At 45.9% G+C, this 18,833-nt stretch overlaps 1 protein-coding gene across 3 annotated transcripts in view; it reads right to left on the bottom strand.

The window, feature by feature from the left end:
• Positions 1-1,122: 1,122 nt before the first annotated feature.
• Positions 1,123-18,833, bottom strand: part of sbf1 (SET binding factor 1) — a 92,889-nt gene continuing 75,178 nt past the window's right edge. For all 3 annotated transcript variants that reach the window (XM_031306355.2, XM_031306358.2, XM_031306360.2), the window contains 19 exons: positions 18,524-18,651; positions 17,620-17,795; positions 15,231-15,367; positions 14,364-14,571; positions 14,033-14,229; positions 13,047-13,184; positions 12,863-12,958; positions 12,011-12,085; positions 11,290-11,462; positions 10,258-10,434; positions 10,047-10,148; positions 9,781-9,966; positions 7,925-8,051; positions 7,343-7,473; positions 5,747-6,091; positions 3,865-4,070; positions 3,196-3,283; positions 2,909-3,040; positions 1,123-2,416 (listed from right to left, as the gene is read on the bottom strand). In XM_031306355.2, coding sequence (XP_031162215.1) covers positions 2,318-2,416; positions 2,909-3,040; positions 3,196-3,283; positions 3,865-4,070; positions 5,747-6,091; positions 7,343-7,473; positions 7,925-8,051; positions 9,781-9,966; positions 10,047-10,148; positions 10,258-10,434; positions 11,290-11,462; positions 12,011-12,085; positions 12,863-12,958; positions 13,047-13,184; positions 14,033-14,229; positions 14,364-14,571; positions 15,231-15,367; positions 17,620-17,795; positions 18,524-18,651 — 2,921 coding nt within the window. In that variant the 3' untranslated portion in view covers positions 1,123-2,317. The remainder of the gene's footprint in view (positions 2,417-2,908; positions 3,041-3,195; positions 3,284-3,864; positions 4,071-5,746; positions 6,092-7,342; positions 7,474-7,924; positions 8,052-9,780; positions 9,967-10,046; positions 10,149-10,257; positions 10,435-11,289; positions 11,463-12,010; positions 12,086-12,862; positions 12,959-13,046; positions 13,185-14,032; positions 14,230-14,363; positions 14,572-15,230; positions 15,368-17,619; positions 17,796-18,523; positions 18,652-18,833) is intronic.

The raw sequence follows: 18,833 nt of genomic DNA, 5'->3' as shown, positions 1-18,833 counted from the left end.
TTCTTACTGAGGAGACAAGTTAAATAAATTACTACCATAAACGTTACATACAAATCTGGAGTAGTATATACAAGGGAGTTAATAGACACAAAAAAAAAAAATCTACAATTTCAAAATTTTAAGTTCAACAAAGACAGCAGTAGAACCTTATTTTACATAGCAGGGTTTGGGTTAACAAGTGTGGGGCAGAGTGGTTTGTGTGTGTGGAGGACAGATGTGAATAGAGAGGGAGAGGGAGGGGAGGGGGAGAGGGAGGGGAGGAGGAGAGGGAGAGGGAGGGGAGGAGGGGGGGTCTGACAAACCATTGACATAAAAACAAAAAGTGACTTGATGTTGAAACCTTCCAGCTAAACGTACTGTTTCTCTAAAACTCTACCAGATGTAGACTCCTATGTACCCCAGCATCCTTAGAGGGAAAGCCTGAGAGTTTTCAACCCGAGTCTTATTTCCATAGTTGTGGCCAGTTCTGACTAATGGGTCATTCTAAATGTTCACTTAACCAACTCCATTTGTAGCAATTGGCAAAACATGACTCCAGCAAAAACAGAGATTCCTTTACGAGTTGAGGGAATTCTCCTACAAATGAAGACAAAAGAAGTAGCTAACTAACAGCTGCTTGCTCATTACCCGTAACCACTCACGACCATACAGCCAGTGTGGTAAGCCAGCTGGTCGCCCTCGCTGACCAAATGAGCTCCAGTCTGTGTTTCCTTTCAGTCGGCTTTAGAAACAAGCGTTTGAAATGATTTCTGTATTTAAATGTATGTGACAATCTTGGCGGCTGACGCTGCTTGCCTCGTATATACTGATTAATACTTGAAATGATTGTTTGTCGGAGTCACAAAATGCAACTCCGGCTAACGAGAGAGGTTGTGTTCATTTAGCCTGGCCCATAATGGGCACAACAATGACAATAAGACCTAGGTGGGGGAAAAAAAAAAAAAAAAATCGGACTTCTCCTTTACCAAACATTCAGTTTCCGACACTTGGAGCACTGTGGCGAGTCAATGTCCATCTCTAAAAACGGTAGTCTCTCCGAAGCATCCCATAATATCACTCTGTTCATTAGTATCCCTCCTCTTAATCTCTCCTAACTTCCAGGTCTCCATCTATAGATTGTTGTTTTTTTAAAGATATCACTATAAAATAAATCCCTCCTTTGTCCTTCAGCATCCCTTAAAAAAAATCTGAATGTTAATAGTGGTTGTACGGATTTATAAAACACACACACACACACACACACACACACACAGGTGAAGAGCAGAGTTTAGCTTAGTGAGGGGAAGTTTTGTCTACTTTGTAAACACTCTCAGTGAAAGTTCACCGACACACTCAATACCTGACAGACTCCAATCTCCGCCTGGCTCTCCTGGTTTGATCTCTGCGCCTGATCCATGGCTTTCACAGTATATCGTCACCATCGTCACCATCACCTGCTGAGGACAGGTGACGAGCATTGATCTCTTTCGCATACAAATTTGAGATTTGGGGAAAAAGAAAAGGAAATCCTTCATGAACCCTTGAGGAGCCCTCCTCCCTCCCTCCCTCCCCTCGCAGCTGCAGCCCCCGAAGCTCCGTCTAGATGTCCTGCGACAGGGCTCCGCCAGGCAGTGAGAGGCCAACAGAGCAGAGACCTCTGAGGACGACTGGGAGGAGGAGCGTTTGCTGTCAGCGGGCGTGTTCCTCAGGGTTGTTTTTAGTCTGCCAACCCCACCAGTGCATCTTGTAGGGCCTTTTTCCCCCCTCCCACAGCAGTGTGACGGGGGGTCCTGTTTGTGGCTGGGCCCGGCGGGCGACTGCAGCTCCTCCGTCATTCCTCCCCATGGGTGTCATAAAGGGCGAGCAGGGGTTGGAGGGAGGGGAGAGCGGGGTTGTGGTTTACAGGTAGAGGGTCTGGAAAGATCTTCATGCTGGTCCAAGCTGCAGGACGCCTCACAGAAATGCAACAACGTGCTTTAATACGCATTGTTTTTTGTGTGCATACAGACATCCAGCGCACATAGTGGTCAGACTGTGTGTGTGGGGGGGTGGTGGTGAGAGGCTGCAGCTACTTGGTGAGACGACAGCGAGTGGTTCTTCAGTACATTTTTTTTTTTTCCTGATTTTTTAAATTTTTTTTTTATAACAAAAACACTGAAACGTTGTGACTCAAGGTTATTAGTTCAACGCTAGCGAACAGAACCAAGCTTAAGTGGTGAAAGGCCCCGTTCCCCCTCCCTGCTCCGCTGGGATTGGCCGGCAGAGGTGTCCGTCAGGTGCCGCAGCACTGCTCATTCGTTCCTGGTTGCATTGCTCCTTAAAGAGTCCCGCTTCCTGTCTAGGCGTCCGACAGGCAGCTCTGAACACTGTCCATCCACAGCTGTGCGTTCATGCTGTCCTGGGCACAGAAGTTGTACACCCGTTTGGTCGTCTTGAGCTGAAAGACGACGGGAGAGAAATTAGTTCCAGCTATCTGCACACATAGACACACTGGTTGGTTACGTGAACGTGCTAGAATAAATATGGGTGACCACAAGAAGCAAACTTTTGCCTTGCTGTATTTAAGCAACGCAGCAGTTGTGTTTAAGGTACGGAGCGTGGACTGGTAGCTGGAGAGGTGCCGGTCCAGCCCCCCTTGAGCAAGGCACCGATACGGGATTTAACAAACGGGAGACAAAATAGCTGCAAAGCCTCCAGTTAGGTTTAGATAAGAAAACAGATGGATACATTCAGCTGATTAAAAAGGGCAATGTTTAACTGCTATATGTGCCACAATAATTTAAGTTTCATTTCTATTTGTCTGGTGGTGTGACTACAATGCTAGCAAGAGGGGGAACCGTCTCGGAATAAAGCGTGAACATTCCCAACGTTTTTAAATACTGATTTCCATTCCTTCAGTGCTGCTTAAACAAAGTGTAGGCCAGCTTACATCAAAGAAGGCTTTCTCCTCTGTGTTTTTGGGTGCTCCCATGGCAGACGTTCCTGGAATGACTGATTCCACTTCGGCCAGCTCGATCACCCCTTTACACTCCTTGTCCCGCCTGCTCTCGTAGTATCTCAGCTGGGGACAGGGACACGGTATTAGAGACACAGGCCGTAAACCTTTCAACTCTTTAAGCTAGCTGCGTCAAAGAATGATTGCATTTTATTTGTGGGCTTGAACATTGACTTCAATCATCGCTCCACCCTTTCATTTTCAGCTCTCCGCCGTCTTACCTGATGTTTGGTCTTGTCCAGAACAAACCACCGCGGTTTCCATGGTTTCAACAGCGCCCCTCTCTTAAACAGGATGCCTTCAAAACTCCTGATGGGAGAAAGTCCAAACAAAAGTGAAGAGATGTTTGACTTTTTAGGGATTTATCTGACACTGGTACTTACTAGGGCTGCACGATATGAGGAAAATCTCTTTATTGCGATTGCGATAGGATTCACGATGTTGGGAGGGAATGATCATTTATTCATCATTAATCTCAGATGCACTGGAAAATATTAAAATGTAAAACACTGAAATGATTATAGTGTGATTTATATATGAGGACCTGTACCAAACAAAGATGTTTACTTCAGTCTGTAGATAGGATTTGTCGGCCGGGACATCTCTTGATTCTCGTGATTTGGATATTGCACTAGTCCATATTGCGATTTCAATAAAAATGCGATTAATTGTGCAGCCCTAGTATTTACACACTGGCCAAACTGGTGAAAAGACGGTGTGACACATAATGTGGAAACATCCATATACCAAGTGATATATTTAATGTATACAAATGAGGTCAGTTGTACTGTTTTCTCAGCTCCTACCCTTCACAGAGCAGGGAGCCGTGTGCACGTTTGAGCTGCGCTTAGAAACATTTCCAACCCTCACACAGAGGGCTGGGTACGCACCTGTTCTCGCTCTCTGTGCTCTGGAACTGGCTGTAGAGCGTGCTGGTGCTCGGCCGACCGGCCGCGGGGGTGGAGGTGGCGCTGGCCTCGCAGTCCAGAGCCAGGTTGATGGAGGAGCCCACGCCGCTCTCCTGCAGGTACACGCCCTGAGAGCGCCGCTGGTGGCTCAGGTTGGACGACATCAGCAGGGAGCTGGAGAACGACGGCTGCCGGGGGAAGGGTACAGGGAGAGTTTGAGTCAACGAAGCAGAGGGAATGTTTTCAAAAGCGCGGGCCACTCCACAAGCAAAAGCAGCATCGAAATGTGACACATCAACCTCAAGCAAGTCTTCTGCAAGATGCTTCACAAACTATACTGAAACACAGACAATGGCTCGCTGGGAGGTAGAAATCTAAAACCTCCAGTATACTTAAAAAAACATCGGTGGTGTTGAAAACGTGCTTGATTTGGATCTAAAACATGCAAACGTGGTCCTTTAAGTTCTTAACTGCATTCTGCTTTTTCACCAAAAGAGGTCAGTGGAAAACTCCACCTGTTTTCATCTTTACTTCTGATTTAAAACGTTCAGTGTTTGCGTCACAGTTACTGGTTTAAGATCTTTGATTGGATGCAAGAAGAGATGGACTAGTCATTCAACAGATGTTTAGTTAGTTTATCTCAAATGGCTTACACCATTCCAATGCAAAGGGTCTGTTTCTGGAATTTGGAATTTTCTTTATTTCTTTAGAAATAATGCCCAACATGTGTGACATGATTTGATTTGATTAATGCGTTTTCTTTTTTGGTCCAGCAGTGTGTAGATGTTTTTTTTTTTTTCTTGGAGAAAAAAATTGTTAAGAGCCATCTGTGCAGCATTTAAGTGTGTGGGGTGAAATACATTTTTCTAATTGTCAATAACTATTATAACATTGTAAATAATTAAAAGCTTAAGACACATACAGTATGTGTAAATATATGCGAGCATTATTTCACAAATGAATGAATTAGAATTTGATTATGCACACTGCAGCCCAAAGCCACAAGTTGTGGTTTAAGTACAGTTTGTGACAGTCCTACCATGTGGACCGTTTATATATAGCTCTTTTCTAGTCTTAACGACTACTCAAAGCGCTTTTACATAGTACAGGAACCATTCACCATTCACACACATTCACACACTGTGGCCGAGGCTGCCGTACAAGGTGCCACCTGCTCATCAGATAAACATTCACACACATTTACACTCCGATGGCGCAGCATCGGAAGCAATAGAGCGACCGCTCTACCACTGAGCCACAGCCGCCCCTTCACCATAGAGTCCAGTGTTTCCTACTGACTGACTTATATGTGTGGTCAAAGCTCACAAATCCCAGACTTCAGCTTTGTTTGCATTCACAAGCTAATCTTCTGAACACACATGAATGCCACACTTCAGCAGAAAGATAAAGGTGCAGTACGTGATTCTGCACAAAGATTGTTGATATTTGAACTCAACTGCTAAACAAATACAACTCCCCCGTCAGAAGCCCCGCCCCGCAGATTTACGGGCAGATAGCTACTGGTCGGCCGGCACATTCACATGCTGCCTCCCCCCCCCCCAACCATCAGCTGTCGCCGCCTGTTGCTGATTGGCTGGAACAGTGTTTTGTGGCTTGTGCACTCCTTTCTGTTTGTTTTCCATTTACACAGCCAGGGCTGTGTATTCACACTGGATTTTCTTTTTCAGCGCACACAGAAAATAAAGAGCTAGCTGACCGCGAGGAGATATTCGCTAAATTTGACAAAAAGTGTACTGGATTAACATCACTTACTATACCTTTAGTAACTAACTTTTTCAGTTTAGCAGCTACAAACACACAACGAGATGTTTCTGGATGGGGGAAAGTAAACCGCTGGTCTCACCTTGCTTTCCAGTTTGGTCTCAGTCCTCTGCGCGTTCTTGATTTTATCCCACGTGTCCTTCCACTTCTCCGACGTCTGGCCGAGCTCCGCCTCCAGGCTCTGCAGGTCCTGCAGCAGCTTGGTGATGGCGTCGGGCACTACCTTGCTCAGGCTGTCGTAGCACGGCCACACGATGTGCCGCTGCGATTTGGGGCCGCTGCTGTCAGGTCTCTCCGGCGTCTCCTCCGCCACGCGCTCCTGCCGGCCCCTCAGCTCCCAGTCGTAGGAGGGCCCCTCCGACAGGGTCTCCTCCATGTAGAAGTCCCACACCTTCAGGTTGGAGTTGAAGGTGTACGGCCGCAGCACCTGGAACACACAATTACTCACTTTAAACTGACCGACCGACTTTGTTTCAATGCTTGTACGATGTTCACGGAATTAAGTGAATTTTAGGGCTACGTTTGACTCTTCTTTTATTTACTGAAGCTGGTCACTAGCGATTTTTATATTTTTTATTTAACCTTAATTTATACAGGTAATCTCATTGAGACACAGGATCTCATTCTCAAGAGAGACCTGTTTGGGACGATACACAACATCAGTTACAGACAGACAAACAGATTACCAAGATTCACCAAATAGTACTACAATATTTGAACGAAAGTGCCAAGTAGACTTAAAACACTAAAGTACACAAAACAAACAAAATTCCAAAGATGTTTTCTCCAGTGCCCTTAAAATGAGTTTAAATCCCCTAGCGGGATCAGGCTGGACAATTATAGGTCCTGCTGCAGTGTATTCCAGCTTGAGGGGGCAGAAAAAGAGAAAAGCCTTTTTCGCCAAGCTCTGTACAAACTGATGGGACGTAGACAGTGACGAAGGCTGGCACTGCAGGGCTTGCAGGACATGTAACTGGATGAATATGTTGACAGCAACCCAGGGATGGATTTGTAGATGAAGTTATACCAGTGCAAAAGTCTACGAATGGATAATGATGACCAACTGAGCAGAGAGTGCAATGATGGGTGAGGGGTTTACAACCAGTAATGAATCTTAGAGCTCCGCGATAGACAGCGTCCAACATCCGCAGAGAGCTGGCAGACGCATTCATATAAACAATGTCACCATAATCCAGGAGAGGTGAGAACGTGGCGGCAACGAGCCGTTTCCTGGTGATCACTGCTAGGCCTGATTTCACCTCAAAAGCTAGGAGCCTTGGTGTTTGTACACGTCATGGATGTATAATAAGACCTGAACACAGCGACTGAGAAGGAGCCCTGATCGAATGATTTAATCGTGTGGCTCTTCTAGACATTCCAAATGTTATCGGACCAAATGGATCAAATTCTGACAGGGAAATGAGTCGTTTTATGGGGGGTTTGACGCTCGAAAAAATGTGTCCACTGATTTACAGATGTCTCTTTCTAAGTCAGTCTATGGGAAATAGCATTGTTGGGCCCCATGGTATCACACGACGGACACAGAAGTTGTAATTCCACTGTTTGGCCGCTACGTCAAATTGGCTTCAAAGCCTGGCGCACTTTCTGGGGGGCCTGGTTCACGTTGTGTCTTGTAGACAGGACGTGAACACATGGAATCAGCGTGTTGGGTGCTCACCTCGTCGTCTTCAGGAGAGAACATGTAGTTGTAGAAGACGGGTGTTTTCTTGTTGAGTCTGTCGATGTAGTCCCACACAGACTTACACACCTGAGGGCTTCTCCTCTCACCTTTCTCCTCATACAGCACTCCTGCACACACACACACACACACACACACACACGGACGCACACAGACAGACAGACACACGCACAGACACACGCACAGACACACACACACACACACACACACACAGACAGACAGACAGACAGACACACGCACAGACACACACACACACACACACACACACACACACACAGACAGACAGACAGACAGACAGACAGACAGACAGACACACGCACACACAGACAAACAGACAGACAGACAGACAGACACACACACACACACACACACACACACACACACACACACACACACACACACACACACACACACACACACACACACACAGACAGACGGACAGACACACACACATGGCTTGTCAGGTAAACATACACTGTATCTATGAGTATTATATGACTGAGTTTCTGGAGATAGACGAGTGTAAACGATAGTATTACTGAGACTAGGAAATGTCCTTACCCAGCTCGATGCGTTCGTAGTCGGAGTCGAGCAGGAAGGTGCGGAAGCGGTTGGACACATAGTGGTAGGCCAAGAACTTCAGGTAGTACTGACTGAACTCAAACTCCATGGGGAACTGCAGGTGGATCTGAGGGTGCAGGGACAGAGGTTACACAGGTCAGGGTTACACTTTTAAGGGGCGGATATACGTAGCTCAAAAAGGGACGCTGACATGCTTCCCTTTGTACTCCGTACATGGGCATGTTCACATTCACACGTTGAAGCCAGTTGCCAACAACGTATTTCAAGCCTACTGTTTCTTATGCAAGGAAGCAATTAAACTGGGAACGCTGGGTGTATGGGCGCTGGAGTCTCATGCAATAAGTGAGAAACATCTAACTGCTGTGAAGGGTCCCCAGCAATACCTCCACACTGTGGCCAGACCCACACAGCAGCACCGCAAGTCATGTAAACCACACGCTGACTAGACACCAGTCCTATAATGCGAATGAGGAAATTGGGGAATTGTTGCAGACAATGTTTCCGGACTCTGACATCTGACGTTTTTTGCAGAAACGGTTAGTTACCACCTTGCAGTGGAATGGCTTCACCAACCAGTCAAGTTTACATCATGCACGTCCATACTCTTATATGTAGTGAAGACTTTAAAGCAATTGTGTATTTTTCGGAAAAATGGAAGTTATGACTATATTGGCATGTAAGATTCCAGTGAATAATTTCCAGTGAGAAACATGTTGTCTTCACTTAGATACTATACAGAAGAGTACAGAGGAGTGATGAGAGCTTCATCACATGCTGCGACGACAATCACCTGAAGCTCAACATCAGCAGGAACAGACAATGCTTCAAATATAGATGTTGCTGCAAAGAAGCTACACATTTTTAACCGTGAACGCCTCACACGCACATCTTCAACCCCGCAGAACAGGTGATCTGTACAATCACCACAGTTTCAAGATTAGGGTCACTAACTCAGTACCCGACTAGTCTGGCTTACCGGAAGGGATAAAGCCCGACATCCGGTGCGTGAGAGACGCCGGGTTAGAATGAAGTTGACCTTTGACCATTTGGAAATAACATGTCATCACTTCATCATTTTATCCTGTTAGACATCTGTGTGAAATGTTGTCATAATTAGCGTAGGAATTTATTAGTTATGGCCCAAAACCAAAGACTGTAAAAATAATGGACAAAGCAAATGCAGAAGTGCCTTAACGCTGCATCCTGTCTAATTTCCAGCAGAGGGCGACTCCACTGGCTCCACAACGAAAACCGTTACCATAGAAGTCTATGGGGAAATGAGCCTACTTCTCAGCTGATTTATTACCTCAATAAACATTTATAATGTGTTTATGGTCTTAATCGCTACAGCATGATGTTCATTTTGTAAATTATGGCCCCATTTATTTTAAAATAGAAGATAAAGCAGGGGATGCTTTAGGGGCGTGGCCACACGCCGACCTGTCAATCAGGACAGAGACTTAGCAATGCTAACCATGACACATACATTAAAATAGACCTGAACTTGTTTTTGAGTGTTGTCTGTGTTTTCCTCTTAAACTTTGACCCTCTCACTCTGTGTTTTCACTTTATCAAAGTTAACTGGAACATTTTGGTCGCCTGAAAAAAACTTTTTGTAGTGTAGTGCCAACAAAGTAAGCCTAAGAGAAAGTTTGCAGATTTTCTGTACTGCCGTACATGCAGATGAATGGCGGCAGTAACGAGAGGTCTGCGTTTACTCGCTGGTAAATCTCTGCCGGATGACTTGCTTAAGAAGGGTTAAAAATCGGCAACTTTCCCTCTTCCGGCCACTGCATAGTAAGGCAGAAAGCTCACATGCAGCGCTGCAGACCCACCTGGTGTACGCAGTCGAGGAACTGCAGGAAGACGGGGGTGAAGCCGCTGTTCTGGCTGCCCAGCGTCTGCGCTCCACGGTGGCTGAATCTGTGGCCAAACGACAGCCATTCCTTCTCCACCAGCAGCCGGAAGCCGTCAAAGGTCCGGTAGTATGGATCAGAGAGTAGCTGCACCAGGGACACCACCTGCACACACAGCACGCCCCACTCAGAGAACACTTCTCAGGAATGAAGTGGAAGTTGTGTAAAGGGTGTCGACCACAAACCTGTGTGGTGACGTCCCAGCCGTCCTCCAGGCTGACCATGACCGACGAGCCCGTATCCAGAAGCTCCACCACCAGCACAGACACCTGCAGCACTCTGTGTAACTGCACACACACGCACACACACACACACACACACACACAGGGTCAGTAAGAACACTGAAGATGACAGAATAAGCAGTAAATGTGCGGTGTCTCAGCAGGGAGCACCAACCAGAGCCATCCACTCCGACTCCTCCAGGCAGCGCAGGAAGCTCATGTTGGGGTCAGTGGTGGAGGAGCTGGGCACGCAGGCCTTCATCAGCTTCTTGAAGCTGTTCTTCACCTGCCGCACGTCGCACACCTCGATGGGAACCACCTCCCACTGCTGGAACGAGTCCTGCTTCCCTCCCTGAACACAACGAAAGCGTCCAACAACAACCACGTCATTTCACAGCACAATCGTTACTAACGATTCATTTCAGTGTTGATTAATCTGCAGATTATTTTCTTACTCATAGTTTGGTCTATAAAATGTCAGAAAATAGTAAGATATACATCCCCGTTTCTCAAAGTCAAAGGTGAGCATAAGCAAAATTTGCAATTCTTTTTTTTTTAAATAACTTACTTTACAAAATGAAATAACAAAAATCTTTTCAAAATAGACATTTTTGCTTTGCTCAACAGCACAAATGACATAAATAGAACAATAAGAAAAATACAAACTCTCATTAAAATAATACATGTTGTGTGCCCTTATAAATAATTACAAATAAGATGGGTGTAATATAATAACTAATGATTACGTCACAAAACACAGTACAGAGCCTCTTCTTAAAGTCTGCATGCTGTGAACTCCTCTACACTTGTTATAGTCACGACCATACATCCACGGGGCAGCGTAATTCACAGGGCAGATTCAACACACAACCATAGATCAGGCATTAGAGAGCGAGAACGGCAGGCGAGTGAGTGACGTCAGTGTGTGATTGGTGAAGCAAGCAAGGAGAGCGACCGTGAGTGGCCTCGGACATTAGCGTAGCGGCTGTGTGAGGGAAAAGCGAGAGGGAAAAATAGATGGCAAAGACGATGCAAAGTGAGCTAACAGTCTGTCGGACGACTGACCGTCGCAGCTCTAATTCATACACTCCTCTCTTCTTTTTCGTCTGCTTCCCTTTCTCCTCTTTGCTAACCTTTTATCTTTGTCTAGCCCTTAATCCCAGTTGACACTTTAAACATGGCGTTAATCAGTGTTGCCAGTTGTTACCTTGAGCTGGGCCTTGTCTCCAATGATGTAGAGGTAGGCCTTCTGCTGGCGGAGAAACAGCGCCTCGCCCGGCCCTCCGTTGGACTGCGGGGACTCTTTCCCCGCCAGGCGCGTCCCCACGTCTGGGTTGTAGGCACTTAGACGCCCGCTGCCCCGGATGCTGCCCCATTTACCTGCGATAAACACACACACAAAGTTGCCTTTAAAGGAATCATGACGTGAAAACAGGAATCCTCAAAACGTATGTGGAAGCCCTTTTCCATGTTCAACAGCCATTAAAGGATCATTCCGGTTTATTATAAGTCTATTTATAAGTTGTAATAAACTGGAATGATCCTTTAAACACACAGATGTGTATAGTATGACGTCCACAGCTACTAATAGCCATGCTGGTACACAAGGCAGAAATTATTGAAAAGTACCCAGCCCAGTTTGTTACATCTAGCTCAGTGACAGCTACGTTACGATCAAAAGGTGTCGGCTGATTGGCTGCTGACATTTAACAGAGAGAAGAATCAAACAGAAACAACAGACAAGACGTCAGACAGCAGAGCTGCAGCCGCGGCATGCACTCGCAGCCGCTCTCTGATGAACACAAGCAATACCAACAGACCATTAGTCCGCAGAGACAGGAACCACGGCAAACACACTGACGCTACTGTTAAAGAGAGATCTGATTGGTTAGACAGGATTGGAGGGGGGGGGGCGGGGCCTACTGTACCTCTAGAGGGGTTCCTGGCCTTGCCAGACACTTTGGGCTGAGAGAGGGAGATGACTTTCGCCCTTTGACCCAGAGCTGAGGCCAAACGACAGAGATGGCTAGTTAACCAACAACGCCACACAATGGAGGATGGTTTCACTCACTCACTCACTCCCTCACACACCAGGGTACCCCCAGGATTCTTCAAGTTAAATTTAAGATTTTTTAAAGACCTTTTTAATACCACCTAGGATGAAATGTAATGCCAACTTCACGGCCATTTAATGGAAAATCAGTGTGGATTTTAAGCCCAAGAAAAGAAGTATTTACCAAGCATCATTACCTGAATTAAATAAAGCATTTTTGTTAAGCGTGTTTGTACTCTTAAGAACAAAAAATGAATCAAATATTTGTCACATTTAGAGCTCTTGTGCTTTGAAACAAAAAATCTGAAATCAAGGAAATTTAAATGTTTCCCACACAAAATATTTATTTGTGACACTGCGGCATTTATTTAATTCTACGAAAAGACAAGAAAAAAAAAAAGTGAGACCTTTGTATACCAAATTAAATACTTCTAAGGCCTTATTTTTTTGAATATTAAATTTAAGACTTTTTAATACTTTTAGGACCCCGAGGGAACCCTGACACACACACACACACACACACACACACACACACACACAAATAGACAGACAGACACACATCCTAAAGATGCAGTAACTCATACATCATCCTCCAGGTCCAGTCCCAGTTTCAGTAACAAATTTAAGACTTGAAACACAATGCAAACACTTTGTTTTGAAACCGGGACTGCGACAGACTGACAGAGAAACTACAGGAGCCCCGTGGGGACGCACAGACATGTCTCACCTCCTCTGCTGAACGTCCCGGGAACATCCTCCCTGGTGCCCATCACCTGCTTCATCAGAGCACCGATCTTGGGCTGCCTCAGCTTGTCTGAGGAGTCTGTAGACAGGAGGCAGCGTCAGCTGAGTGAGCCCACAGTCCCAGTCACATGTCATGTCAGAGTGTGTGTGTGTGTGTGTCCACCCACCGGAGGTGCTCATGTGTGTGGAGGTGAAGCCGCTGAGCGTGTTCCTGCCGCTGCTATCGCTGTAAGAAGGCATGGAGCTGATGATGGCCTGCAGGTACTTCTCCTGCTCCAGGCTGGTGGAGTCGGCCTGGGAGGGCCCTGCACACAACAGACAACACATCAACAAACTAGAAAACATTTTCTGATTCTAATCAATCTTCATTTAGATGATCCGACATTGATTCATAATAGGGTATATACCGTCTCTGCATCACACCCTCTGCACTACGGAAAGCACTAAATTTTGTACAACTCATAACTCACTGACAGGAAAGCCTGTAGAGTTGCATTTTTCACTCTTGTATTGACTGCTGTAGTGAGTTTGTGTTAAATAAAAAATACATGAATGTACTGTAACTGCTTTGGGGTCAATTCTTAACATTCATATTTTGAATAATCCGCTAGGTTAGAGGGTTCCTTGTACAATATCAAAGATAAATTGGTATTGTAACTGACATATCCATAATCGCATCAATACTGAATCAAACCGGGACCTTATAAATCGGAATTGATTCAGGAAATCGGTGCAGATACCCAGCCCTAGAACAAACCTCTATGCTTCAGGTAACTCTTCTTTATTGTTGGCGTACGAGCTGCAAAGGATTGCAGTTTGTCCTGTAATGAACTGAATTGAAGTATTTTAAATGGCTGATTTATTGATTCCTCTAGATCTTTTTGACAAGGGCTTGACAAAAAATACATCTTGCCTCTTAATCTGTGACCCCTGCCCTCCTTCCTACAAGGTGACTCCTCCACTGGAGGAGCTCCGAGTGTTTATCTAGGCAGCTCACATTTAATGACTGGTGAGGAAATGAGTGGACATATGTATAAAGCAGGGCATTCCCCAAAAAAATAACCAGCAACATTCCCTAGTAATATAAAGGTTCAATGTTGATGATGATGATGATCAACATGGTGCCTAAAATAGATAGAATAGAGTCTTTTACCTGAAGCAGGGGCATTAGGGGACTTGAAGAAGCCCACCACCCCCTTTGCGTGGAGGCCTGCAGATCGCAGCAGGACGGCCTTGGTTCGGGAATTCCTCCAGCAAACTACGGGGAAGCGATTCTGCCGGTAGCAGCGGCAGATTCTCTGTATAGTCGTGTCTGGGATACTCTGAGGCACAATCAGCAGGCCGGGGTAGCTGTGAGACAGACAGACACAGACACACAGACACACAGACACACACATTGTATAAAGCACTGAAGAGATTCTGTCTATATATGACTCCATCCTCTAACCCCTCATCGTGCCTGCTGTCTTCCAGTGCTCTCTCACCTCCTGCAGACGGTGTACATGCGGTTGACGGTGGAAATCCTGAAAGGCTCGTTTTTAGAACGCGTCAGGCTGTTACTGAGCGTGCCCAGACCCAGGCGCTGGTAGTCGCGGCAACAGGCGCGCTCCACGACGTTGCTCATGGTCTGTCTGTCGGATGAGCGCATGGTGGAGGAGAGGGTGAGGGAGCTCTGGTCCACTTCCTCTGAAACTGTGAAGGCACACGGGACAACTCACGGCATTAACAACAGCTCCACAGCTCACACACCTGTGGTAGTTGTCTCCAGCGGAGCTGGGTACCTTAAGGAAATGTCATTTGTGTGTAAAATGACTAGGAATGTTAACCATTAACCGACAATAAGAATTTTGACCGATTAATACAATCAGTTAAACAGGTCTGAAAAAAGAAACTTATTAAAAAGGTTTTTTTTTTGCATTGTAAATTAAAATAGGCTATACAATCTATTTCCTAACTACTAGTTAACTTGCTGGACCTCTGCTGGATGGCGCTCACAGACACATGCCACTATACTGATGAGGACCGGCGGTCCTACACACCGAGTATGCCAGGCAGGCACGCCGTTCCAGGAAAGTGGCTGCATGTGTCCACGACAATGCACGGAACACTGTGGCTGCACGACCGCTACAAGTCCGCAGCTATCCGCGGAAAGTATGTTTGAGCCTGGACGGGTGAACTGGGACTCCTATCCTGCTTGTTGGTTTACGGTTAGCAATCATTAACAAGGGTCGGCTACCGGTCAGAAAAAAACCCTCTAAATTAGCATGCCTAAAAATGACATAGTGACACCAGACACAGAGAATGAACACACTTTCTAAGGAGGCCTGAAAAGAGCATTTGACAGTGATTACCCGAAATTTCATCCTCATCCAGCTCTGACTGGAAGCTGCTCCTGTTTTCCCAGGTGGGGGGAGAATACTTCTTCTTGGTCACATACTGCCGGCCAATGGTCCTCTTGGCACTCTTCACCAGGTTTTTGGAAAGTGTCCTGACAAAGACACGGGGGGAGAAAGAGAAGGGAAAGTTGAACATCACTGTTCTTTTCAACAGTATATCCCATTCAAAGTCACTTGACATCTACTTCCTGTTGGGTCTTTACACACACACACACACACACACACACACACACACACACACACACACACACACACACACACACACACACACACACACACACACACACACACACACACACACACACACACACACACACACACACACACACACACACACACACACGCATTTAGATTTGAAAGCAGTGTCCAACCCCAGCTGACAATAAGCTGAGTGTGCCGCTGGTTTAGCATGCCACACGGCAACAGTCTGAAGTAATGTGTCTGAATGGAGGATGGAAACAACAGGGCCCATAAAACGGCTGCCACATTTTCCTCTGATGAATTATTCAAATCTGAGGCTACATAACGTCAGCAGAAGATTACTCATAAGGTCACAGTGATTCAAATAATAATAAAAAAGCAATCTTTTCTCAATGCATGATACTCATGAAACTCTTCCATGGAGGGTGCAAAATTAACTTTTTCAACCATGAGCCAAATTTTACCAGCCACTCAATAGATTACCATTGTTTTAGTACGGTACTACACAATTTAGTACCTTGCTTCCATGTTGTTGCTCTGAGAGCTCCAATCGGTTCTCCTGCAGCAGTTAAAGCAGAGTGGGACGCTAGAAGATTAAACTGAAAAGTATCATGTGGATGACACGGAGCCAAAGCTCAGAGATAAATGTGACTAGATGCAGCCAGTCGGGAATAAAAAAAAAAAAAAAAAAAAAAAAGCTACTTTGCACTCACTCCCTGCAGACCTGAGAGCATGTTTTCACACTCTTGCGTGACAGAGGTGACGATACATGCACGCACATGATGAAACAGATAACATGGAATAGAATAAAGGCATCTCCTGACCCGGTTTCTGTAGCTGCAGTTGCTCCTGCAGGAAAACCTTCCTTGTTTTGCACACATTGTTTAGGTTCATACAGCCAAATCACAGGGGAACCACAAACACAGACATGTACTTAAGTGGCTTGTGTTTTGTGCAGGTTTGCGGTAACATCGGCTAAGAATAGTGTTGAAGACAGACTTCTTTTGTACTCTCAATCTTATAGACTTTAATGAGCCTTGAACCGCTGCTTGAGTGTTTGTTAACAATGCAATGCAGTCCACAGTCAGTAGTCAGGCTAGTTTTAAACTTTGCACAAATTGCACATCAATGTGATCTGCCAACAGGGTGTCATCTCTTATCTTTCCCCAGTTCTCCGTTCCCTGACGGAGTAACAACCTTTTCACTTTTTAGCAGAGGCTCGGCATGTAATAAGCCTTTAACTTTTTTCTAGACTAAGTATCCAGCTAAGTGGCTAAGCGGTGGGGGTCGCAGGGAGGTAAGCCAAAAAACACAGCAGTGGCCTGCGGCGATAAGTTGAGACGGATTCAACATTTGGAGAAACGCAACCCGACGTCACGCTGCGGCGGTCAGCCATGTAACCGGCGATCAGAGTTGTCAGTCCACTTTGAGGCGGTGTGAGAGTCCCGTACAGGAAACAGGAAACATCCGTGGCTCTATCACTGCCACAACAAAGTTTTAAACAAAGCAACAACAAAGCACAGTCACCCCAGCTCTTTTCTTTCTCTCTTTCTCCGTGAAACGAAGCTGCCTTCAAGTGTGGTCGGAAATGTCAAGATCTATAAAGGATCTGACGCAAGACGGTAACTGTGACATATAAAGTCTACTTGTGCTACATTTGGGGGTTAAAGAACACAACAGGACGTCACACAAACGGGCTGTTTAAGTGACACTCCCGCCACCGCGCAACGGGCCCTTAGCCTGGTGAAATACGGGCGGAGCATTCTTGAGCTCGAGGTGTAAATGCAACAGCTGGGGTACAGAAGTGAAGCATCATCTGTGTCACCTGGTGAGTTACTGTACGGTAATGAACACGCTGTGCTTGACTCACAGGGTGCTGCGGGGGATTTAACAGCCTGTCGCTGTGTCTCTGTGTCTTCAGATTTCCTTTGTTTTTCCTCAAATAAGTCCACAAGTCGCTGTCTTCTGACCATTTGTATGGAAAACATGACCCTTTGATGCTGTGGCAGTTTTGATCTTATGTCTCTCAGCTAAAATCCCTCAGACTAATGTCATTAAAATCTTCAATTTAAAATATGTATTTCTCACAATAAACATTTTATGTACTGACAAATACATTCATTCTGCATGGGTGGTTCCTTACCTGAGTGACTGGTTCTTGTCCTTGGTCTTGTGCTCCACCACCATCTTCCCGCACTGACCCACAGTGAAGGCGAAGGTGCCCTGGACGTGCTGAGGATAGCGCAGCTTGTGCATGTGCTTCCTGAAAACCTCAGCCAGGTCTGATGCGACCTCCTCGTCAAACGCAATCTTCATCAGCTACAGACAGACAGAGAAACAGTGAAATCAGTACAGTAAGCAAAGAAAAGAACGGGATATTTGCTAAAGGAGTTGAAAACGCAAAGCTAGGTTTATGGCAGCCGCGGTGTTCCCGGCACGAGGGCTCCGCAAGTTGTCGCAGCGCGTGGTCGTGCACCTCTGAACTTTTATAACTCGGCGCGCGCTGCGCTTTCAGCTCAAAATGACCTGCTGGGAAGACAGGCCGAACAGCCTCACCTGTACAAACATCTGTATGGTTCTTCATGTACAGACCACAGTCTTGACTATGTGGTCAGAGAGAGATACCACACTGGGATAAGAAAAAACATTTTGCTGAAGAGTGTGGAAAAACATGAGGGGTCGCTTTGTCAAAGCCAAAAACAACGGCTTCATGGAAAGAGCGTTACAGACAGACAGTGGTTTTGATTTGGAGACGCACGTTAATGATTAGAGTAGGTAAATGCAATGTTTGGCCGGTACGTCGGTGTTTATCATGTCTTTACTACTGTTGCCAGGCAGCCTGCTTTCCTTTCCTTGACCGCTCTCTTCTTCTCCCTTCTACTTCTTGCTTATTCACAGATTATTTTGTTTGTACGTCCCCTGGTGTTTCGGAGAATACTGCAACGAACAATGTGTTGAGCATAAACCTCTCCGTTCATAAGCGTCTCCGTACATAAACGTCTCCATGCATGCCACGGTGTTAAGAGTACAGTACAGATAAAGAGTACCTGGAAGGTGCAGGAGCGCAGCTGTAGCCCCTCCTGGACAAACTGATCCATTGGTATAGTGACTGAGATCCTCTTCTCCTTAGTCAGAGAGGCAATGGGGAAGGAGCGAGTCACCACCTGCTCCCCCACTGCAGGAGGAAGACACAAACAAAGAGCAGGGTTTAGAGGACCCACAGACCCGCTTGTGTGCATGTGTATGTGTGTGTGCGCGTGTGTGTGTGTGTGTGTGTGACCAGCCTTGTTAATGTCTCAATCACTGTAGCTTTGCTTTTCATTAATCATATGAGTGGATAATAATCATAAAAATGTG

This window comes from Sander lucioperca, chromosome 20, assembly GCF_008315115.2.
Source record: "Sander lucioperca isolate FBNREF2018 chromosome 20, SLUC_FBN_1.2, whole genome shotgun sequence".
Lineage (NCBI taxonomy): Eukaryota > Metazoa > Chordata > Actinopteri > Perciformes > Percidae > Sander > Sander lucioperca.
The sequence above is the reverse complement of the archived record's forward strand: the minus strand, read 5'-3'. Positions and strand labels throughout refer to the sequence as shown.